Source organism: Gadus macrocephalus, chromosome 18, assembly GCF_031168955.1.
Source record: "Gadus macrocephalus chromosome 18, ASM3116895v1".
Taxonomy (NCBI): domain Eukaryota; kingdom Metazoa; phylum Chordata; class Actinopteri; order Gadiformes; family Gadidae; genus Gadus; species Gadus macrocephalus.
In genome coordinates, this window is record NC_082399.1 from 7,924,683 (window position 1) to 7,949,645 (window position 24,963).

General features: G+C 42.4%; 4 protein-coding genes across 8 annotated transcripts; all 4 read left to right on the forward strand.

The window, feature by feature from the left end:
- Window positions 1-7,238: 7,238 nt before the first annotated feature.
- Window positions 7,239-10,491, forward strand: ndr2 (nodal-related 2). Its single transcript, XM_060037611.1, has 3 exons — window positions 7,239-7,503; window positions 8,724-9,529; window positions 9,858-10,491. The coding sequence occupies exons 1-3, from the start codon at window positions 7,239-7,241 to the stop codon at window positions 10,008-10,010; spliced, it is 1,224 nt and encodes a 407-aa protein (XP_059893594.1). The 3' UTR covers window positions 10,011-10,491.
- A 380-nt stretch (window positions 10,492-10,871) lies between these two features.
- Window positions 10,872-14,120, forward strand: lrrc20 (leucine rich repeat containing 20). 3 transcript variants are annotated; one of them, XM_060036559.1, is made up of 5 exons: window positions 10,872-11,030; window positions 12,183-12,266; window positions 12,555-12,704; window positions 12,922-13,089; window positions 13,530-14,120. In XM_060036559.1, the coding sequence occupies exons 2-5, from the start codon at window positions 12,197-12,199 to the stop codon at window positions 13,664-13,666; spliced, it is 525 nt and encodes a 174-aa protein (XP_059892542.1). In that variant the 5' UTR covers window positions 10,872-11,030; window positions 12,183-12,196; the 3' UTR covers window positions 13,667-14,120. The 3 variants fall into 3 exon arrangements, with proteins under 3 accessions (XP_059892542.1, XP_059892540.1, XP_059892541.1); XM_060036557.1 differs by lacking the exon at window positions 10,872-11,030 and adding an exon at window positions 11,464-11,739; XM_060036558.1 differs by lacking the exon at window positions 10,872-11,030 and adding an exon at window positions 11,464-11,735.
- Window positions 14,121-14,773: 653 nt separating this feature from the next.
- On the forward strand, window positions 14,774-17,996 carry ppa1a (inorganic pyrophosphatase 1a). The gene is made up of 11 exons (XM_060036556.1): window positions 14,774-14,975; window positions 15,222-15,286; window positions 15,545-15,598; window positions 15,846-15,965; window positions 16,090-16,176; window positions 16,255-16,381; window positions 16,588-16,715; window positions 16,805-16,890; window positions 17,183-17,252; window positions 17,589-17,628; window positions 17,845-17,996. Exons 1-11 carry the CDS (start codon window positions 14,915-14,917, stop codon window positions 17,871-17,873), a joined length of 867 nt encoding a protein of 288 aa, XP_059892539.1. The 5' UTR covers window positions 14,774-14,914; the 3' UTR covers window positions 17,874-17,996.
- A 366-nt stretch (window positions 17,997-18,362) lies between these two features.
- Window positions 18,363-23,530, forward strand: sar1aa (secretion associated, Ras related GTPase 1Aa). 3 transcript variants are annotated; one of them, XR_009522777.1, is made up of 8 exons: window positions 18,363-18,457; window positions 19,283-19,354; window positions 19,460-19,579; window positions 19,721-19,786; window positions 20,134-20,237; window positions 20,407-20,538; window positions 21,482-22,803; window positions 22,852-23,530. XR_009522777.1 is itself a non-coding variant. In XM_060036217.1 (7 exons), exons 2-7 carry the CDS (start codon window positions 19,297-19,299, stop codon window positions 21,596-21,598), a joined length of 597 nt encoding a protein of 198 aa, XP_059892200.1. In that variant the 5' UTR covers window positions 18,363-18,457; window positions 19,283-19,296; the 3' UTR covers window positions 21,599-23,530. The 3 variants fall into 3 exon arrangements, 1 of the variants encoding a protein (XP_059892200.1); XR_009522778.1 differs by having other exon boundaries at window positions 21,482-22,797; window positions 22,849-23,530; XM_060036217.1 differs by having other exon boundaries at window positions 21,482-23,530.
- The last annotated feature ends 1,433 nt before the right edge of the window (window positions 23,531-24,963 follow it).

Below are 24,963 nucleotides of genomic sequence, written 5' to 3' on the forward strand. Positions count from 1 at the left end.
GCGCCCCCCCCCTCTACAGAAACCTCAGGGTACCCTGTTGCTCGCCCGTGGGCCGCAGTGTATCTCCTCTCACTCTCTCTTACATCCCTTTTGCCCCCCCACCTGCCCCCCCCCTTCTATCTCAGATGTCCCGGAGAGAGCGTTTCTCATGAAACACTCCGGTGGCCCACCACAGCGCTGACATGAAAGGCGACATGCCGGTACATCTGGAGGCCAGATGCCTCGAGGCTCCGCCAGTCGGGTCCGGCCCGACTGGCGCATGGAGACGACACAATTCTGCCTTTTGTTCCATAAAGTAAGCAACCCCAAGCAAACACATCACCAGGGACAGATGGGCCGTGGACAGCAGAGAGGGGGACATGCTTCTAAAAGCAGCGATCGACACGGATCTCCACACCTCCAAGAGCACCGTCATTTATTTCATTTATTTCAAAGGAGAGAACAAGATATTTTGCTGATAGAAGGTTTTTGGTTTTCGATTTGACTTCTGAAAACACGTCAAATCGAGTTTCCGTGCAGGAAAACAAGCCTTGCTGAAAACATAACTCACGCTTCCACATTTTGTTTGAGTTAAGTTCACAGCCTTCAAATGGGTTTCAATAACAACCCGTGTGGTCCCCACCCTTTCCTAGCACAATCTATGCAATTTCTTAGGACTTACTGGGTCCCTGTGACATGGCTTGTTATCCAGGCCGATCTCCGGCATGGGCAGAAGAGTGGCGGGGGCGAGTAGGAGGCGGTCGGAAGCCTGGTTAGAAATAACTCTTAGTCAGTCATTAACATCCTCCTGGAGACCCAATCAGGGTGGCTCGTTAGAGGGCCCGTCGACTCCGCATTAGAGACACTACTGTACAACACACGGGCGCGACAAAAGATAAGAAAAAGCAGGGTTGAATCCGAACTTTGCCGAAAGATTCTGTAAATAAAACGTGAATAAAACATTGTGTTTTCAGCAAACTAAACAGCCTACACAAGGTCAGTAGGGCTCGGCCCTCCACACGGCATCTCTGGTACTTTAAGGCTGCATGTGGACGCTCCACTAATTACAGCCGGCCAGAAGTGCACCGCTATTTTAAAAACATGGAGGACGCCAAACCCCACTGATGGCAGGCCAACGAAACAGAGGGGCTGGCGAGCGAACCCAAGAGCCTCTCGCCTTGTACCGCAAGCACGGCTCCATTCAGGGCCAGCCCATTTAAATTCTACCGGTGTCCCGCATGCGCCATCGTTTGCTGCTCCTGCCGACAAAAGGCTCTAAATGTGGACAGGAAGGAGGGTGCAGCTGCAGGATACATCTGTTGGTGGCCGGTCTTCATATGAGGAAGGATGCAGAACGCTCCTCATTCACAGGAGACATGGGGGGGGGGGGGGGAGATGGGGGGTCCCGGCCATAGTGGGGCTTTCATTTCAAATCTGTTGCCCTTGCCCTCTGATGATTTGATATCTGTGATGCGATTATGAGGGAGCATGGATGCAAGAACAACCCAAATGAACACACACACACACACACACACACACACACACACACACACACACACACACACACACACACACACACACACACACACACACACACACACACACACACACACACACACACACACACACACACACACACACACACACACACACACACACACACACACGTTCTTGGCTGCCCTTAAAACCTGGGCTCTTCTCGTCTCGTTTCCACATAGTTAGTTCCGGCAGCGTGACAATGCCCAGAATGAGACAGTCTTGTGGCCTGCAGAATAACAGAACATGCTGGCATCTGTGGTCACGTTGGCTGGGGATGTGAAAAAGGGGAAATCAGACCATATTCTTAAAAGGTCATCATCACTTACAGACTTCACACCGGCTTAAATCTCAAGCACAGCTTCTACAGAAGCCTCAAATCAAATATTTCAGTGTTAGGTAGAGGACGGCTATGGAGAGGACTCAATGTTGTTGCACAGTTATAACCGTTGAACTGGGGAACACACACACATCAAGACACACACTGACACACGCACACCGACAAACACACCCACACAGCTTTGATATATAAAACATTTGATCATCAGGTGCAGCAGAGTCCAACGGGAAACCAGAGATAAGGACAGATTGAGTAAGGTCTGTGTAGAGGAAGTGTATGCACACCCAGACAGGAAATGCTTAGCTGGATCCTATTGAAACTTCTTCCTTGCAGCTGCTCGTCTTTCAACCAGCATGAAAAGGGGTTACAGAAAAGTGTGACTCCCTGCTAGTTTCTCAATCAACATCAGAGTGGTACACCCGGAAATGAGGCCAGTACTTCCTCCAAACATCCTTAGTCCCCTAGAAACGTTTGAATACGTTGTGCATTCATGTACACTCACACTATTGAAGTCAACAGGCAGTTTGGGTTGGAAAACGTGGAACGTTGCCCACAAAGTGGCTGAGGCAACAGGAAGCCATGCTGTTCAGTTAGAGGATGTAATTGGCAAGTACACATTTCGATTTTAAACCAAGAGGCAATATTCTGACAAAGGACCACTTAATGTCATAGTGATGATAATGACGTCCAAACCCTCACCCCTGGAATTTCCAAAGTCTTTTATTCCATTGGCCATTTATTTTTAATACGACACACAAATCATGTGCTCACAGTTCAGATTGGATTTTTCTTCAGCGTTCAGTGGCAAAAAAAAGGGTGCACATATCTATTTTTACAACTGTGCCTGTAATTTATTTCATTCCGAGATGCCAATCGACTGTGATTTCAGGGCTGAGGTAATGTGGCTTTCTTTTTTGTCTAACCAAACGACGTCTGACCGCAATTCTGTCGGCAGATGCTTATGTCCGTCTGACAGAATATTACAGTCCTAAATATCCCAAACGAAGTCATCTTTTATTTCAACGTTTACGATGGTCAAGTTCCCATTGATATAAAAAGGTAACTTGGTAAGTTAATGGCATGGATGACAGGATTCCGGCACATAAGAAATGACCTCACAGTAAACCTCTGAATTACGTCAAAACAAAATGCCAATCAAAGCGTCATTGAATGGGAGACATTTAACCCCAACACTTTCAGCTGAATATGAAGTACCCTCACAAACGTTGACACAAGTCTCCTGATATCTCTACACATCACAGCTGCTATGTTCCAATCCCCCGGTTAACAAATACCACATACCTGATTCCTGGTTGCTCTGTATACCATCCAAGTGCTTGCCTGTTCTGTCGGCAGCAAACGCATTCAAAAAGCGATGTGCTCAAAAGTGGAAAAATTACAGCTTTCCAGTTGCAGCGACAGCAGCAGCGCTCCTAGCCAAACATCCTTCCAGCGCTCTGTGTGTGTGAGTCTGTGAGGCTAATCTCTGCCCCCCCCCCCCCCCCCCCCCCCCCTCCCTCCCAGCTCTCCTTCCACTCCTCCACTCCTGCCCACTGACCAAGCGACTGTGGACAGTTGGTTTCCTCAACGGGTCCTCATAAATATGCCTGGTGAGTCGTTGAGAGGCACTGTTCGCTGCGAGACAAGAGTGCCGTCCGTCCGTCGGCTTACACGGTCCAAGAAGATATGCAGGGAGAGATGAAGTGAGACGCAGAGAGAGAGAGAGAGAGAGAGAGAGAGAGAGAGAGAGAGAGAGAGAGAGAGAGAGAGAGAGAGAGAGAGAGAGAGAGAGAGAGAGACCACAGCTTCACAGTCTGAGGGACAGAATAATGCTGTTGCGTTTCCCTCGTGTATTTTGCCCAGTTATTGTTATACGTGTGCGCCAGACGCAGGCATGCGGCGGATTTGGCGCGCCTGTGTTTGTGTGTAACTGTGAGTGTCTGAGAGGAGGAAGAGGAGGGGGTGGTGGAGGCGGAAGCCAGGAAGGCTTACTCATCAAGCTCGTCCGTGTCCAATCGCTCAGCGAGGCTCCTGGCAACACAATGCCTCCCACACATGAACGACCCTTACTCCCCCTGCGTGCCCGTCTCAAAAGCACAGGACCTAATGCACCATTCAGACGTATTCAATAAAATACATACAGATCTAACAACCCCCCCAAGGAGATAAATCATGAGTGCACCCCCACCCCCTCCCCCCTGCCACCCCTGCAAAAGCCCCCCCCCACACAACACACAGGTGACGCCATGTAAGCCTAATTCATTAGGATGTTCTAATTACTTCATTCATTAGCTGTTAACACATGCGATGTTGGAGGGCAAATAAGCTTACAGCTGGGCAAATACTCAGACTTAAGCTTTTGCGCTTTGGTTGCAATGGGCTGCGTTTTGCCCCACCGACCCAAGGGTCTTGCGCTGTATGGACACAGCAGACGCAGCGCACAATACCAAACATTGTGGTATGCATTTTGTAAACTTGAAGACATTATTTACTTGTACGACAATTCTGACCAACTATATAAATACATATATAGCATTTATAGAGTTGCAAGTGAACTGGACATGCCCCTGAGAGAATTGGCCAAATAAACCATTCCACTATGATTCTTAATAATCAGCCCCCTCAGATGGAAACAACATATTTAAGAATAACTACTATCCAAGCCAATGACAGCAAGATAACGTTTAAGACATTGACAGTTACTTTGAATGAACCACCACTACTGCCACACCTGTTCCTTCCTTCCTGCAACGGAAGGATGTGACGCGGGCCAATACTTTGATGAAATACTCTCAGACCGCAGTTTATCTAAAAGAAAAAACTGGTAATCTGCAGCCAGTGGGCAAGGCACAAGACACATGTCAGCAGTAAAATATTGAGAAAATGATCCCAGAAACCCAGAAGTAAAAAATAAATGATTTAGATCATTTAAGATTTGCTGATATTACTTTTTATGGGTTACATTTATGGAAAATGCTATCTTGATTTATTCTCAGAATGGTGATACACTGCAATAACAAACTGAAACCAGATGAAAACATCCAGATGAAGACATACTCTGAAAGATTTGAGGAAACATCCTCCCTTTGCCAAAGTAAAAACAAACAGAGCCTACAGATGAATGTCACCTGTTCTTACTCCTTACTTTCAGTGGATTAATACAAAAACAAAACCATGAAAAAATTATAATTTGGAAACCATATTTTTTCTTTCTAACTAGGCAGAGCAGATGGGGAGATGACATCCGTGTTCATGTTTCAGCAATGATATTTGTCTTTACATGTTACTCTTCTCCAGAACTTTTCTTATCATATTCATAGTCTTTTCTTATCATATTCCAACCATCTTGACATAGGTGTATGTATTGAACTATTTCCACATTTGCTCCTTAAAATGATCTTAATAATCAACATAAGCTTAGAATTTCAGAATTGTATGTGTGTGAGAACATCAGCCAATCCTCATTAGTACCTTGCTTAATTGGCACATAACCAATTAGCAAAGCACATTAGAAATACTACAGAGATGTACGTATCAATTTGTCATACGAAATCGAAAAAAAATCCAAAATATTGAAATCCATAAAAAAAATGTCGGTTTTTTATGGACAAACTACATAAAGGGGCTTACACTAATCCAGACAACCATTAGGCCTTTGAACTTGTCATTACATTCATGTGTGTATCGTTTTGTTATTAAACAGCATGAGGTAGGTGTCTCAAATAAGGAAATTGTGGGGACTAACCAATCAGATACAGTTCTTCAATTATTTACCTAAATTGTCAGGTCTCATTATAAGACCATATGGAAATACTAGTTCAGATATAAATGCAAGTAAAACAATAGCTTACATTGGCCCGGGCAAGCTATTAAAATACAAATAAAATATAAATTAGTAGTTTGATCAATATTAATGGTCCTCTGATTGCGATCAATGAGTAGGCCCATCATCTTCTCGCCCCCTTGATTAATTACGATGTTAAAATGTTGATCTCTTTTGACAAGATGCAGTTTCTGTCCTAAAGATGCAACGATGATCATGTGAACGGGAAAACCGTTCTTCGATCGGCTAATTCCTAACAAAGAAAATGAAACACATCAGAAGCACCGACGGACCGTGCATTTAACTCGACCCCACGTTAAGAGTTGTCACTATATAAGTTTAGCATGTCTAAATACATATAGGAAACGCGCTTCGATGTATTTCCCTGTATCTGTCACGGGGTTATCCGTGGAATTGTACTGGGAGACAACCCGCGCAGAAAAGCATCTTAAGACGGGTGCCTTGGGGTAAGGTCTGGGGGTGAGGGCAGGAGCAGGAGTGTACATGAATCTCGGGGCTGACATCTTTGAACGCTGCCGCCCGAGGGAACCTCGAGGAGGCGAGCACATGCACGCTTTACACCTAAAAACATTCACGAAACACTGATGAAAGCAGTTGTGGTCTGCTCTGATAAAGGTGAACAGCCAACAACACGTCCACCTGAGGCTAGCTACGCAATATTACGGGTTATCAAAGTTTTTTTTTCTTTACACGGACGTCAACTTTGGCGAGTAGTGGGGGGACCCTGGAAACAACAGCAGTAAACTTTATACTACTCACCATTTCAGCACTCGGTACAAAAGGCTTGCACTAACAAGACATGTCTTTTTGGGGTTCCGTTCTTCGGTGCATGAGCTATTAAAGTCCCGGCTTTCTATTGGCACACATGGAAAACATCCATTGATATTTTTTTCTGACCCAAATCTCTGAAGGAAAGGATTCCACTATCAGAATAAAGGACGGACGGAGCATGCGCAATTCATACTCGGTTTACCCCACTCACAATATATGAAACGAACATCATGACTTCTTCAATTGCATATATTTTGAATACCGTATAAACATAGATTTATAAGATGAACATGTCAACATAATAATAAGAATGGCTAGAAAATTACCATAAGCGTTTTTTTCTTTAAAAAATTACCAATATAATAACTGCTTTTTAAAAAGCAGTTATTAAAAAGCTAGATTAACCAATGGGATAAATGTATGTTTAAAAGTCACAGAAGGACCCTTGAGAGTAATGAGCTGGGATCTGTGCCTCCAGTTGACACACACCTATCTAAAGAGGATGTACTAAAGAGATGAAACAATAATGGAGATGAGATAGTCCCAACCGAAGAATATGGTACAAACAGTGGCGCTCATTGTAAATATGCACTCAGGGACCCTCATTAACAAATGAATGGATGATGACCTGTCAGGTCGCGAGTCCTGAAGACGCATGTCAATTTCCTTTAATGTTCTCAACTACTTGTTAAATATGCAAGAGGTGCTGAGGGTATATAAGACACCCTAATCTCTCAGGATGGAATTTGTCATCACCGTGGCTGAAGCATGCACTCACTCGGAGCTCTAGGTGCGCTGCTGCACGCATCTTTCCTTGTGTTACTGGTTCAGGGGATTCATAAGACGAGAGATAACGCGTACAAGAGGTCGTTGCATCGTTTTCCCGCGGTGGACCGCACAACTGGATTTCACCTGCCGATCTATATGGTTCACCTCTACCGGAATTTCAGATCCAATTTATCTCGACCCATGGATACTATGGAGCAGACAGCAGTTAAGCAGGCGGATACTGTGAAGAGTGTGATGGCGAAAAGTAAGACCCGTTTTTATTTGCTTATTTGATTGTCTTTTTGGAAGTGGAACTGATATATTTGAATGGTAGGATATTGAATGTATCCTAATAGTTTGATTTAATTGCATCTGAATATTCATCTCAATATTGAGATAAAATATATAATAGGACTGTTTTTCCTGCAATTATAGCCTAATCAATAAACCCAATAGTCTTATTTTATTATTTCATTTTTGGTCTAGTTTTTTATTCCAATTCCTTCTTCAAACTTTTTTTCTTGAACTGTTTCTAAGCTTTTGTTGGAAACTTTTTGACAATTTCTCAACTTGACATAAGACATGAAACGTAAAGTCCGTTGAAATGTTAGTGTTTTCTACTTAAGGCCTCACTTAATAGACTGTCAAAGCCGTCCGCCAGACGAACTGAGAGGCTTTCAATCCACATTCGTGTTTGGCTCAATAACCCCAGTGGGGATCAGCGTGTGAAAAGACTGGTTTTCAGTCTAATTCTCAAAGCAAACCGCTTTTTCTTAAATAGGTGATGTTGATTAGCTATCTTGCCAGACATCCCCTATACAAATCTCTTGTTAACTCAAATCAACAACTTCCCTTAGTTCTTTTCACACTATGCTTGATTAGATTAGAAGCAGGACATTTTAGCAGAGGCGGGATTTAACTTGATGCACTGGAAAACCAACGAAGTTTACCCTCCCTGGCAAATCCAATTTCACAACAGTGTTAGGTGTTAGAGTTCTTACCTATTTGTTTGAATGAGGATATGCAGAAGCCCAGAAAGTCATGTATGTGTTAAATGATTGGTTTCGACCCGGTGTTTGCTTTGAGTGGATTAATAGCGGCAGCCTCACACACTGAAATGTAAGCACCCTCGTTACAAATTAAGATGAGTTGCGCTTTTAATCAACAGTTTAATTCAATGGATCAGTACGATGGGTGATGCAGTTGCAAAATGTTTAAAACGCTTTGATCTCTTAAATAAATGATGTAACCCCCCCCCCCTCCCCTTCCTATGAATCACACATTTATTCGCAGCCCAATTTACTTAAACGCGCTCATGACTTTTTATGCCCAATCCAGTTTATAGTGGATTTTGAATGTCGTTATCATATAGCTTGTGTTTTTTACATGCTTTATTTATGCTGATATAGGTGCATTCCTATTTCAAAGAAAAAAGTCATCACACCGTGAACCATTAACATGGTCCACTTCCATCCCTTCCCCCAGATGTGACCTACAGACATAGACGCTGGATGACGACCTTTAACCTCCACACGCTGGTGGCCGAGAAGCAGATCCAGGCGGCCGAGCTGCGGATCAGACTCCCGCGCTCCGAGAGCGTGACCAACATCTCCGTGGACATCTACCACCAGCAGGACCGGCCCTGCCAGCCGGGCCGGGCCTGCCACCGGCCCCAGCTGGTGGGCTCGCTCACGGCGGCGGCGGTGATCAGCTCGTCCCAGAGCTGGAAGGTGTTCAACGTGACCGCCCCCTTGCTGCGGTGGCTCCAGGAGAACCAGCCGTCCAGGGGCCGACGCAAAGGTGGCCCCGCCAAGAAGTGGAGGAAGAGGAAAGCGGAGACGAGGGGAGGCCCGCCGTCGGCTCCTCTGCCTCCCAACCCCGCCCCCCCCGGGGGCCCCAAGAGGGAGCTGGGGATGAGCGACCGCGCTCTTCTGGTGGTCTTCTCCCACACGGGCCTGGACGAGGACTCCAAGGCCAAGGCCAGCCTCCTGCACACGGCCGAGCAGTCCAGGTTCTGGTCCCCCGCCGAGAACAGGAAGGCCGAGGGCCGCAAGAGGCAGCGCAGCAAGCGGGGTCAGAGGGAGCACGTGGCCAGGGCCCCCCCGGGGTCCAGCAGGGCGGGCGGGGACAAGTCGCTCTGTCGAAGGGTCGACCTGCAAGTGGACTTCAACCAAATCGGCTGGGGCTCGTGGATCATCTTCCCCAAGAGATATAACGCGTACCGGTGCGAGGGGGACTGTCCCAGCCCTCTGGGGGAGGACCTGAACCCCACCAACCACGCGTACATGCAGGTCAGTGTTGTGTCTGCGGCTGGAATGCACCGCCATATGTCTAGGTGTCATTCACTCGTCCATAGAACCAGGCAGTTTTGTAATAATACAATTGTAACTGATTCCAAGGGGATTAGCTCGTTTTACGATCTGGAAGCAAGGGTAGATTATTAGTAAAATAAATGATATGTTTATATCTGTGACTGCACGGCCACAAACCCCATTCAATCATAACAATCAAGTAACTACAGTTTGATTGTGCTTGATAGACAAGCGGTTTAATCAGAGAGCGCAATATATCTTGCTAAATGTGTGTTCTAACGTACATGTTTTATTTCTATTCGTTCAGAGTCTACTGAAACACTTCCATCCGGACCGCGTGGTTTCGCCCTGCTGCGCTCCGACCAAGATGAGCCCTCTCAGTATGCTCTACTACGAGAACGGAGAGATGCTCCTCAGACACCACGAAGACATGATTGTGGACGAGTGTGGCTGTCAATAAGAGACTATGAACAGGTGACACATTGGCAGGCCGCTTAGTTGGCTACAGAGGTAAAAGACATGTGTAACGAGGAAGAGACTGAACCAGAACACTTAGCTTCGGCCCTGTGTTTGGCCGAAGGGATAAAGCGCTTGATGTGCACAGAGTTTTATGGTAATTATTGTAAAGTCTGGTTTAGTTTATCATGACACAGTGTGTCAAAATGTATTCAAACTATAAACCAGCTTGAAAAATAAAGAAAAAGTTAATGTTTAACCAAGCTTTCCCATACAATGACTTAAAGTCATTGATATCCATAAAAAATGTGTTTGTTTATACCACTTGGTTAATTTTCCAACACAAAATGGTGATAATATTTTACGCCAGCACTGTTTCTGTTTTTATTTTATTCTCAATTTGTATTGCTGTAAATTATGTATATTTATTTTAAATATTAAAAAGTGTGCATATTTATGGAAATTGTACCCTATTTTACAACTTGTGTGCTGTATCTTTTTACATTTCATATGGTGTTAATAAGTAGAATTTACTGTACATATATATATATATATATATATATATATATGTACAGTAAATTCTACTTATATATATATATATATATAAAAGCATCCACATTATATGTAAAGGAACCATGATGTATCCTGAATTGTTATTTGACAAACTACAAATCCGCAACATCGTTTTCTGTTATCTTGTCAACACTTTCTCATTGTAACAAAAGCATCACCATCCCCAAAGAACTGGACTATTCTGGTTTTGAATGACAGCTCTCCATTCCTCTTGACAGTTAACCATAGCCTTTTCTATTGGAGGTACAGTGACTTTACAAATAGGCAAAACCTAGCCAGTACTACCTACTAGGTTTGTTATGGCATAGGGGTGCAAGTAATTACATAGAGGAATGTCTTGTCGTCAAGACTGTTCCAGTTCATTGAAAATACATGAAAGGTTGGGTCGTGTTGGGATTCCAACGGAGTCAATACGAAACTGAAGAGGGCTTCTACAATTCAGAATTTACAGGTAATACTGGATTTAACAAATACGTTTTCTTTGTCAATCTGAATGCCACAAGCTCACTTAACTTAAAGTGAGGTTAAAACGGTTGGATATTAAAATATAAAAAAACGAAATAGCCTATAAGTGAAGAAAATCTACGCTTGAATTATGAACTCATAGTCTGAAAAATATATTGTTTTAATAATCTAGGCTCTTGTGGTCTAACAATAACACATTTCCAGAATAATTATAGGCCTACAAATCTTTTAATTTTTTTTCGGACAAATATGGCTTACATAACATTTAATGAATCTGGCAAATGTAAATTTTTTTCTTCTTATTAGGCAGAATATTAGTCAGTTATAGACAATTTACTATGATTATTGTGAAACTAAACTGCCATTTCAATGCGCAACTTTGAGGCGCCCGAATAATGCGTCTTGGGTAGCGCAACCTTCTCTTGATTATATACAAAAAGTTGTATTGGGTTACTACACTGGTTATACAGTGTTTCTGTAACCTATAATTTATTTTAAAATAACATTTGTGCAAATGCTTTAGGGTCAAAGGGGATATCATCTCTAGTTTGCGTGGTGATCTCCCGTGCTAAATATAATCTGTAACCTGAGTTGAGTGTAGTTTTGTGAATGAATAGATATGATTGGATAGCAGGCTGCTAAAGCTATTTTACATCTCCAGCTGTCAAACCCTGTTCAGTTTTCCTCAAGGGTAGGTAAGTTTCTTCTTCACGTAGATCTATCTAGCAGTCAATGGTCTATCTATGTACTATCATAGCGATAGCAATCATTATTTCTTGGTACATAATGGGCCATTTGGGATAGCAGAGAAGCCCCTCTCAGCTTGCACACAACACTGTGGAGATTCAGCAGACCTTGGATTTCAATGTTGTCAATTTACCATCATCTTAAGAATAATGATATTCTCTTGATACTGATGATATTCTGTCCCTTACGAACAAAGACAATTCAGTCATTTTAGGTCTTTCAACCTCAAATGTCAAACCTTCGTGCACTGTACATTTTGGCAGGCTTCCTGTTCGCCACATGTTTAAAGACACACCTTGCCTTGTTCATCTGACGATCAAGTTATGTGGATTTGGTTGACTGCTTGTCTTTTAGAATTGTAAACAGTGTACAAATGCTTTATTTCCCTCAGGAATATACTGAAAAATGGCTGAGGCAGTCGCAAATGTGGCCCGAAGAGTTAATGAAACAGTAGAAGAAGGAAAGGATTGTTTAGGTGAGACTGAGCTCTTTCTCTCGATACTTATCTCTCTAGTTCTCTACATTTGTTGTATTTTCTGTATGAGAAGAATGGTGAAATGCAAAGCCAAAGGTACCACCATATATGTACATATCCAAGAGAGCACCCGGTTCATGCAATATAAGAATCCACCAGTAGATGGTGCTCACGGCTTTGATGTATAAGAGTTTATTTGAATTGTACAACTCATCTATTATTATCAAGAAATCGTATGCAAACGGTTAATGCGGTTAGTAAACCATATATATTTTCCTTTTCCTCAAGACCTGTCAAACTGCAAGTTAATAAATTTCCCAGACGGTGTATTCAAGATCCTTAAAAGCGTTATCGAAAATATTCATGCTGTAACATTGGCTGACAACGTGATGAAGGTCATCTCCAGCAAATTCTTTGGCTCCTTTACCCATCTACACGGTACGTGTTGTCTCTGTTCTTTTGAGTAGTTTATGCTACCATAAATATTGATACATAAATATACATTATATATTATTATATACATATTACAATAAAACAAAAAATGCTCAGAGTATGCAGTGTGTTTTCCATGTGGAGTGTGTTATGCCATGTTATTCACCCAACAAAACCTTTTTAATTTAAATGTACTATATCACTTGCATTATGACCCTTGCAGAGTTGGATCTGCATTGCAATGTTCTCACCAAACTGCCCGACGCTGTGGCCGACGTGGAACACTTGAAGGTCATCGATCTGGCCAATAACAAGTTCTCCGTGTTCCCGGAGAAGCTCTTAGAAATAGCCACCCTGGAGACCATTAACCTGGAGGGGAATAGCATCACAGGTAATGATGCAGTATGTGGTGTACCGTGTATTTAACCGTTGAGCAGATACTTTTATCCAAGAGCAACTTTACAGTGAGCAGCAAAAGCAAGGAGCTGTTAAGATATCTTGCTCAAGGAAGCCTACAGGCAAACTGCGGCCACTGCTGCCCGGGATCGAACCGACCACCTTTCGGCCGGGAGTCGAAAGGAAGCTTTGATGCTTCATTTGTAAGAATGAACTTTGAAAGTATGACTAACCTTAAAGTACTCAAGAGCAGATTAGGTGTAAACATAGTATATGATGTTGTAACATTCGATACGTTTTAAATCGTATTAAGTGAATAAAGTGCATTTTGCATGTTTATAACAAGGGTTGATTGGTTCTAATGATAAGAAAAGGCTTGTGTAGACTCAACATCCACTCACTGACACAACGTGTTGTTTGCCTGCCACCCCACAGAGATCCCAGTGGAGAGGCTTTCCGCCATGCCTGCACTGAAGTGGATAAACGTCAAGTCGAATCCTTTGGACAAAGACACTCTGACTGCTCTGCAAACTCCCCACCAATTTGAAATTCTGTTTACAGTCGATGCTTGAGGAAGCGCTTCCCAGAGGGTCGTCGCATGACGAGTTGCCTTTCAGTGTCTCTTCTGCAAGAAGAGACAACTCAATTTAGGATATTTTAACTGTGCCTCATGATGGAAAATACATTTCGTCTTGGAGTGTAACACAGCATGGATTTACACGATTAGGGAGTGGAAATAAAGATAAAGGCCGACGTTGACAAGGATTTGTGACTTCCAACGTGCATGTGGTGCAATAGCCTATCAGCTGGAAGAGAGTCGAAGCTGTTGTTTGGATGTCTTGGATTACTTTCTGTTGGACCAGTGTAACAACAATTAGGGTGACGTGGCAATTTATTTCCTCAAGCCGCTTCTGGATTTTATTACAACCTATGGTTTTCATTTGATAAAAGAAAGACATAGTGACTGTTAACATGTTATTTATGAACTTTGGAGACTGAAGTGTTTTAATTAAACATTTGCTGATCCTTTCCTTCCACAAAGATGTGTTTATTCACCCTGAAATGTTCGTCAATTTGTGTACCTTGGTTTATTAACTACATAATAATCGAAATGACAGTGAGACATAGTGCACTCTTTTCTAAACGTACCTAATCTTTCTCGATTAATTAAGAAACGTTTTTTTTGTATCCATAAAGTATCTTTGGACAATACTTAATTGACATAAATGCAGTTTTAAACAAACCACCTCATATACTTAGTTTGACCCTTCTAAGGTGCACCCTTAAATACATGATCAAACAGTGAAACAAAGAGGCCAAATGTCCTAACTTAGCAGCCCCACTAATCCCTCTTCTTAATTGGTTTACTAGTAACATAGGTGAGCCCCATCTGTTTTTGATCGCGTGAATGTCTGCAAGTGCTCTCAGGAAATGCAATTGGGGAAAAGAAAACACTTATGTCACTCAGTGCAGAACATATATCTGGTAACCATGGAACCAACGTGTACTAAAGCTGCACTGGAGGATGAAGCAAAGATAAACACGCTCTTGTCCCTCTCAAACCACTTTTCCTTGACTCTTGAGTCCACATGACTGGCAGCATCCAATCTCTCTGAGAAAAAATATGAGAAAGCCAAGGTGCCTACCTACCACGTCCAGGATTGTGTCACATGCATAACACCATTGATCCCTGTGTGTCGATGCTTGCCTACCCGTCCTGTCCTGTCACAGTCAGGACTTAAAGCCGTGGCCAAGAGAGCTGCTTACCTCTGCCTCTATATCCCATCACGGTGCACACTTGTTTTGAAACTGCAACAGCCATGAGCTATTCTATCGAGCAGAGGGGCAGGCCAAATACCCCGGACTACAGGGTGTACTTCAGTAAGTAGTTATCTTGTTTTACATTAAGACGGTTGATCAAGTGGTGAGCAAAACAACATACTCATTATTTTTGCAAGGCTAATCCCATTCAAAGGTTCCTGCCTTATTATATCTCACTACTACTACTACTACTACTACTACTACTACTACTACTACTACTACTAGTACTACTCCTACTACTACTACTAGTAGTACTTCTAGTGGTACTACTATTACTAACAATACTATGCATATCTCTTTGTGTAGAAAACTCTGAGGGAAAGTATATTTCTCCATTCCACGACATACCGATCTACGCCGATGAAGCACAGGTGAGAAACATGTCTCATGCCGTTGTAGATACCTGCATATAGAGATGGGAAGGTTTTTTTTAAATGGTAATCATTGTGACACCTGTTCTCTTCATTGAACACACAATCACACAATAGGATTATGTGCTTTCTTAGAGAAAACCCTTAGGGTCATGGGAGGTTTGAATAACTATACTAGCCTTTTAGAGATACTGATAAGCTTTCCATTAAATCTGTCCAAAAGGTTTTTAAGTGTAGATTTATTATTTTATGCTTCAGAATATTTTCCATGCTGTGGTGGAGATTCCAAGGTGGACAAATGCAAAAATGGAGGTAATGTCTCCCAATATAAATATTCATCATCAATTTACATTCCGACCTATTTCTTAACTAATTAATAATTTCAATATGGCAATATAAAAATATAACATTTTCTATTGTTGATTCTTTCCAATACAACATATGTAATTTGCGACAACACATGCCTAATAACGATTATTTCTCATAAATTCTAGTGCATTCTTGCATTTTAATGTTTTTTCGAAAATGTCTTTCCTCCACATTGTTGAATTGTTCTCAGATTGCCACCAAAGACGCCCTCAACCCACTGATACAGGACACCAAGAAGGGCAATCTACGTTATGTAGCCAACGTATTTCCTCACAAGGGGTACATCTGGAACTACGGAGCCATCCCACAGGTAAATTCACCCCTTTTGAAAACCTTAAAAGATGCATTCCCATGATGCATCATTCAACAGCTTTTTTTCAACCATTGTTTCAATGTGCTTGTGTCACATACATATTATGACCAACATGTAACAGACATGGGAGGACCCTGGACACAAGGACGGTGACACGGGATGCTGTGGCGATAACGACCCCATTGATATTTGTGACATAGGCAATAAGGTAAGAGAACGACTCATTCAACTCCAGCCCAACTCCATAAAGGGTCCAACATTTTGACCCCATGATTTTTTTGACCAGGTTTGCACACGAGGCGAGGTCATCAAAATCAAGGTGCTAGGCACCCTGGCTCTGATCGACGAAGGGGAGACTGACTGGAAGGTCATCGTGATCAATACAGAGGACCCAGAAGCGGCAGAATTTAACAGTAAGATTAATGTCTGCTCGCCTATTAAAATGATTTCCAAAATCCCATGTTATACATGTACTGTGTATGAGGAATCATACGTCATGAGTGTAAATAAGATAAATAAGGAGTCATTGAAGAAATGTTATGCATACCTGATAGAGAGGGTAAGCCTAGTTGGTGACCACCAAATATTCAGGTGTCATTCTTTTTGCCTACCTGCTCAGGTATTGATGACGTCAGAAGACTCAAGCCGGGCTACCTTGAGGCCACTTTCGATTGGTTCAAGAGATACAAAGTCCCGGATGGAAAACCTGAAAACCAGTTTGCATTCAATGGAGAATTTAAAGACAGGGTACATAGAATTCAGACGTCACACTTAGCACAAAAGACATACACACACACACCCAAAAATGCTGAAATATAAGCTGACTTGTTTTCCAGGACTTTGCCATTGAGACCGTGAAAAGTACTCATGAGTTCTGGAAGGCGCTCGTTGGCAAGAAAACTGATGCTGGTGGATTAAATTGGTGAGGAGTTGGTTTGACCTGTACATCTTCTGTCTACCATCACATCTCATAAACTGTACAGAAAAATATTAGCAGTTCAGATAGTGAGTTAAGAATAGTAGAAATACAAAAAAATAAGAAGTATTTTGAAAGTTCAGTTGCTGGCCTTTTGCCTTATACATATAACCTCTTCTGCAATCCTTTTTGGATATAAATGTAATATTTTGTATGCTATTTTTTTGCTAAGAAAGTTCTTCCCTTTCTCGCGCTCCCTCCTATATCTCCCGGGGCCTGGGGGGCCGTGCCAAGGCAGCATGAACACCTGTGTCTTGGACAGTCCCTTCCAGTGCTCCAGCGGCGATGCCAAGGCCACAGTGGACGCAGTGAGCTCCTCTGTCATTGAGTGTCATGTGACTAGACTACCTGTGTTTCCCTGTAACAGTGAGCTGTCAAGAAGAAATAACAGCAGATTTAACTGAAATAACAAAATGGAGACTCATAAATAAAATAGTGGTACATATATACATAAAGTGCCTGAAAAAACTGGTGATTTTGAACGATTTTTATTTTATAACCTTGACATATATATATATTGTTCTTTTTGCAGTAGAAAAATGGAGGAGGAAGTTTTATTTAATTTTTTTATTGCAGTTTTGCTTATTGTTTGTTTACCTTACCTTACCATACCCCAATACATGTTTTTTTTTTTTATCTTACAGGCTGCTGCTTTTGGAGCAGAGGAATGCATTCCAAATGCAGGTGTGTGTGTGTGTGTGTGTGTGTGTGTGTGTGTGTGTGTGTGTGTGTGTGTGTGTGTGTGTGTGTGTGTGTGTGTGTGTGTGTGTGTGTGTGTGTGTGTGTGTGTGTGTGTATCTCTGTGTGTGTGTGTGTGCAGGGGGGGGGGAACTCTTTTTATTTGCTTCCCCCAGCGATGACAAAGGATGTACAATATAAAAATCTTCTCTTCTCTTTCAGTTGACAAGAGCTTTTTCTATGAGAAGTAAAAAAGTCTGGGATGAAGACCTGAAGAATTTGATTGAATCCAATGATACTTGAAGATAACAGTGTGACATTTGATGTATCTCACCATAAAGCTATTAAACATCTTATATCACCATTGTCCAAAATGTTTTGTGTGGCAAATTAAATTTGGTCAATATGTTGCATTCTATATGTTCTAAAACACTATCGACAAGAGTGATATAAATATAAAAACCGCACTAAGACATAACCAACAAACAGGCTATACAAAATAAATATACTTCATCTTTACCATAGGGATGAAACTTAACACTAGATTTTGCATGAAATAGTAATAAGACAAAGGCTCTCCCGAAATCCAACGTAGGAGGGAACAAGATTTGGAGTACAAGTTGACCTGTATTGAAAATGGATTGAATGAACTTATTACATCCATTTACAATACCATTTTACTGTTCACCTCATCGGACACAAGGTGTCGTTGTTGCACCGAGGAATCGCACACACCCCGCAGAAGGGTTAGTGAGGAAACGAGCCGTTCCGGCTGTTTACGAGGAGGAGGAGGTCGCCTCCGTTAGTCTGTCAGCGGGTTTACAGGTGACGTCAGGTGAGTTGCATTCTGACAGCCGATTTACTGTCAGCACACATCGTGACATTTCTGTTCAATACCTCAACAGCGTGTTTGATCCATACTGTTTATTACCTGAATACAATCTTGTTCCAAATAAGGCCAAAGTGTAGAAGCCGTGAGGTGGTTTAACGAGCATGCTAATGCTTATAAACTAGCTTGTCATCCCATGCTAGTGTCTTAACTTTGTGTCCCGAGTACCGCGTCAATCCAACCTTAGCAGCATAGTAATGTTCAGACTCTAATGATCTGATGATTTTATGATACACAACTCCTTTATTTATAACGTCTTCCTTGACTCATTCTATGTCGTGTGCTGTCAAAACATTGAATTCACCGAACATTACGTCTCAATACTAAATAAGGCTTAGAGAGGATACTGAATTTAAGCGTTATCCTGGTCTGCCGCCACTCAATTTCCGGTCCGATGCTTTCTGTGAGCTACGTACGCCAGTCAACATTCCACGGAACGAGAAGAATAAAAAATGACACTATGAACAACAACAAGACAAGGAGAATATATATGGAGTTTGACAAAGCAATATCTGAAAATTGTACACGAAACGGATGTCCCTCTATCAGAAGTCCCGCCCTCTCTCGCTAAACCCTTTCACTCAAGTCCCGCCCTCTCTCGCCAATAACGCTTATCTGGAGCATCCCGTTCCTAGTGTTCGGTCGGGCGATGGGAGATCCAGGATCACTTGCTACTAGATGTTATTCCGGGGTGTTGCGATCACAATGTTATTTCACTCGTAGTAAAAATGATTGTTTTTGTATAGGCACATAACATATTTTCTGTTTCAGGAAAACGCACAAACATGTCTTTCTTGTTTGACTGGATCTACAGAGGGTTTAGTGGTGTTTTACAGTTTCTAGGTAAGCATGGCGGGAAGATAATGGTTTGTCTTGTGTTATTATGAGCGTCACACCTGTTTGCATGAGTCAGTGATGTGTGAATTTTGTGTTTGTGTGTTGTCTCAGGCCTTTACAAAAAGAGTGGTAAGATGGTATTCCTGGGCCTGGACAACGCTGGTAAAACAACACTTCTAAACGTGCTGAAAGATGGTCGACTTGCACAACACGTACCCACGTGGCATCCGAGTAAGGACCTTTATGTAATATATGTTATCCAGACGTAGGATTGTGTGTAGACTCCAATCATGCTGAACGTGGGTATATTTTAATTGCGTAACCTGTTTTCAAACCTAAGAAGCTGCATTGTATATTTCATTCTTTACAAAGCCTCCGAGGAGCTAACCATCGCTGGCATGACATTTACCACGTTTGATTTGGGAGGTCACGAACAAGGTAAGCACTTTGTTTTACAACTCTTTCAGCGTAAAAATATTGCCTTCTAAATATTATTTTCGCCTTGAGGTCCCACCCATCTTGTTGAAATGATAATGGAGGTACAGATGTGTTATTACAACAAATAACCTCACTCATGAAAGAGAGGAACTAGATTACAGTGATGCCAATCTTGCCAAGCTCACATTCAGAAACATATTGGCCCACTAATGGATGATAATACTCCTGTTTTGGTACACAAATAAAAACTGAACTCTGATGTACGATTGGCCCCACTCCCTTTTATTATCTTCCCATCAGATGCCCTATGGCTGGGATTAAGATGTTTAATTTTCTTATGTCCCCAGCCAGAAGACTCTGGAGCAACTACCTGCTGGCGATCAACGCTGTGGTCTTCATAGTGGACTGCGCCGCTCATGACCGGCTTGGGGAATCCAAGATAGAGCTGGACGTAAGCCAATCAGAAACCCGTTCTCTAGTCATCAAACAGAGTGATAGCACTATGATCCGCAGGAGCTACGTTTATCACATCCTACAGCCAACCAAACACAGGGTTCTTCATTACACTAGTACTGTACATAACATTCATGCTTCGTATTGTTCCTTCCCCCCGACCCCAGGCTCTGCTACAGAATGAGAACATCAGCAATGTGCCGTTTCTGGTGCTGGGGAACAAAATCGACCGTCCAGAAGCTATCAGCGAGGGGGCACTCAGGGGAGCGTTTGGGATCGACAACCAGGTCACAGGAAAGGTAAACACATGGACACTGGTGTATACGACGTCTGATTGTAACAGGAGGGTCAAACTGCAGTGTACCTGGCGTTCTACTGTCTTCATCTGCATGAATGTGGACAACAACCTCCTGGAAACATCATTATCATGCAGGCAAAGGCTCCAGGAGTCTGAACTGTGAGCCAGTGGCCGGCAGGCACACGCTATACGTTTTTTGTAGAAGGCCCTCGACTATTTGAAGAGCGTTCGTCCAGCCAGGACAACTTTTTGTGTCCAGCGTTGAGTTGCCTAGCAACCACATGGAGCAATTACACTGTGAAAGATGGACCGACGTCTGGAAATATGCCTGGCATTTAGTTCTAAGGGAAAATATGAGAAGGCCGTTGCTTGACGAGCTCTTTAGCGGATTTAACAGCAGGCGTAGGTGAGCCGGAGTGTTTTCCTCATTACGGCTCCAGATGCAATGTGAGCCATACTCAATTACAATGCATTATTCTTCAGGACTTCAGTTTTAATTGCATAACAGAAGTGGACTGGCTTGTTGAATAAGAGGCAGCTCCACGGCTCAGCCCATCTCAATGTGCCAACTGTATTGTAGGCAGTACGCTGCAGGTATGATGGAAACCTGCAGTCCTAGGCTAGATGTTATTCCTGCCCTTTCCTCGCTCCGTTCTCCGTCCTGTCCTTGAAGACCCAAAAGCCTATACACCTATCTTATAAAAAAATAAATAATAATTGTCCCGTCCTCTCACGTCTGATCAATTTGAAGACGAAAACCCCTTAACATTTTTGACGCGTCAAAAAGAGGCTGCTCAGTTCATCATGAACTCACTTAGCGATTGTTTCACTATTCGCCCCCAAAACTCCCTTCACTCTGGCGGGCTCACCCTTCCATCCAGCGTGGCTCCTCCTCCAGCGTTCACCTCGCCGTATTTCCCCCCCAATCCCGTGTGGGTCTGCAGGGCAGCGTCTCGGCGGAGCAGCTGCACGGCCGGCCGCTGGAGGTGTTCATGTGCAGCGTGCAGGAGAAGCAGGGCTACGGAGAGGGCTTCCGCTGGCTGTCGCAGTACATGGACTGACGGGAGAGGCGGACGGGACGACCTCCACCCCTCCACGCAGCCGTCGGAAGTCGGCCCCATCACGCACTTCAGATGATGCGTTTCATTTCTTTTAGTCTGTTTGAATGTTTTATTATGTATAATTCCGTTATTTTTTCCCGAAAAAAGGTTTCTATGCAAAAGTGGAAATTGGGTTTCGTTATTAACGAAAGTGTGTGCTTTTAACGGGGTATAGGTCTCCAGATGTTTATTTATTTATTTTCTGGCGTCGCTGAAGATGTGTGAGATGGTTTTGCATTACTCCTGGGATGGGTCAGTGGATCTTGCAGTGGCGTACATGAGAAATTATATTTTGAATGAGGGAAGGAACTTATGTTGTGGAAATTTGAAAGTTGTTTAAGAGTTGTTAAAGACCAATAATGGACACAGGAACCAAACACTGGGAATTATAATTGTAAGTCTTGCACATTTCTCCTGACAAACTCACTCAGCAGACTCGCTGCAGGCCACAGTTTTCTATGAGTCATCTTTTTTCTGTAAAGCCTTTATCCAAAGATGTTGTTCAGGATGCAGTCTTCGCTCATGATATTAAGAACTTCACTTTATGACGAGCAAATCAATGGAAATGATGTCCCAGTATACAGAAAACTTTGGCAATAAATCCCACAAATACCATAGGGTCTATGCTATATTCCGAAGACAGAAGCATTTTATGGATATTTTATGGATATTCCGACGGCAAATGCATTTTAGAGATATTTATTCCGTTGTGTGAATACTACCTAATAGACATCAGGCACATTATAGTATCGTTAGGTTAAATTATTAAAATGGCTGCTCTGCCGTGGGTACATTCCAAAGGATGCTAATACCGCAGGCTATTAAAATGTCAGGAAGCAGCAAAGTGGTACAGCAGTCTGTAGAACGCTTGAGACGACCTTGCATATCTCCCCCATCTTGAGCAATTTTTTTCATGGTATGTTTTTTTCGGGGCAGGACAGAAGCAATCTTTACACTTATTTTTATATGTAACACATTAAGTAATTTACAGATTTTTTTAAAAGGTCAACTGCAAACGACTTCGGCCACATCAAATAACTAGCCAACCTTATATGACCATAACATATTGCTTTATCCTCACTTCTGCTCAAACTAGCTACCCCATCATAGCGCCAAGCTTTCGATTAAAAGTCAAATGTGGCTGGTTCTTGAATGTATTTGTAGTTGTTTTTTTTACTTGAAAGTCGGTTTTCTTTGTCAGTTGAAAGCAGTAGCTTCCTCCATATCTACATGTTTTTATAAGTAGATATTTATCAGGGGTTTGGTTTGTTAAGGCAATGTAACGTAATTTACGCTCAGTTTGTGTGAATAATGTGTAGGATGGGTGTGTCTTACTCTTGACACAGCATCCTGAAGTTCTGCATGACGTGTACTTTTTGACTGTCTTCACTAAGATATGAGAGTGCATTTGCAAAAAAGGCTGTGTTGACGACATGCCCATTCTCTTTTGTTGACCTTTTATGTATTTCAACTTCATACTTTGTTTACACTGTTATACCCAGATCACTGATATCTCAAACTAGATTAAACATAAAGGGTACGGAGATATCAGGCTATATACAGTGACATGTTAGCATCAGATGGAACTGGAAGCACTTAGAATATGCTTAGTTTGTTGTGAAAACAGATGGTCTTCCTTAAAATGCGGGTTGGAATATTGGGAATTTTAGCCATGATCTGGAGTGATAGGTACGCATGTAAACAAACTGTGTTGCTTTCATTTAATCAGTGTTCTGCACCAGTCTTGTCCAAACCACTGTAAATAATGTTTAATACGTTTGTACATTCCCGCTGATACAGTCGAGATGGCAAAAGATAAAGTAATATATAATGATAAGAGTAATTTATTAAAAAGGAATGTATTAATGTGAGCAAATAAATATTTTAAGCAAATGTTTTGTCTGGCGGTTTTAACTAATGATGAAAAGATTATGTAGAAGGGGATATATGCAGATCCAATTACTGCCTTCTCAGATACGAAAGGCAAGTCGAATTGCTCAAATCACTTTCCCATTCACACTCACTCACCCATACCAACTCACACAAATATTATCAAAAGACTGCAATCCAAATTGAAGGCCATTCGAATTCTGACAAAAGGGCCTTTAACCCACTCCAGCCAGATTACTTTTTCCCCGACTACGCAATCGGACAACCTGGATCTTAAGAGATTTTCCTCTGTTGTTTTGACTGATCATCACCTCAGCGAAGAGTGGTTGAGCTCGCCACTCCATCCTGCGTCTTCACAACACGGGGCTGAGGGAAGCCAAGTGATGGTTTGAGCCGTTGCATTATTTAGTTCCCATCCCGCTCTGCTCGTCACAGGAACGCCAATGTTGTTTTGCCCCGGCAGCTGCTGCATGCTTTGGGTCTGACAGAATAAATTGAGTGTGAACGACTGCAGGCAGGAGAGCTGCCCTAAGGCACACAGAACGCCAGAGAGAGGAGACAACCGTGACGCGGTTCTGATGAAGGACATCCAGTGCTTTTACATTCTGTGTCACATGTCATTGAAATTATGACATGTACATTTTGACATGATGTTTGGATAAACCTTAATCTTAATAACATTTGTCTCTATTAAAAAGTGTTCAACGGTTTGGGCCCTTACCATTTTAGGGACCCGCCTTTACATTTATGTGTAATTTGCTTTCCTACCATGAGGGGGCAGCTTCGATCCAAAAGAATCAAATCCACTGTAGCAATAATATTAATAATAATATTATGTGTAATAATATCAACTGTGTCCAATAATAGACTCGTGCAGCATTATAATCACTATTTGTACAATGTCATTTTAAAGACAATTCTTACACCAAAGTAGAGCAGTGGAGAGAGTTTGCATAATACCTTGGCCTGACGGGATAGCTGTTGTAACCACTCATAACTTGGACAGGCCAATCAGTGTCAATCAAAACACTCAGTGTGAATTCTCAAGAGGTCATAGTTGCCCAGAAAATATTTGGTGACCTTCATGTTACTTCACAAAGGTCACACATCCATGATGTAACCTTTCATGTAATATGGGCTATTTTATTAAACGTCTATTCTATATGCAGTGAAAAGAATCCTCCAAATTCTGTTAGTGGGCTGCTGATGGTCCACTTCTGATAGAGAGAGGGAGGATACCACTTTGTGTGTGTTTAGAAAGGAGAACGTCTTAAATATCTGCTGTGCCTCAAGGCAACGGTATTGCATTTGAAAGATCAGAAACTGCTTAGTAACTCGGAAGACCAAGATGCTTGAGTGCTTGGGTCTTTCTTTTTTTTCCTTCTCATTCTTGTTTTTCTTGTCAAGACGTGATAGATCAAAAGGTACATGAACGA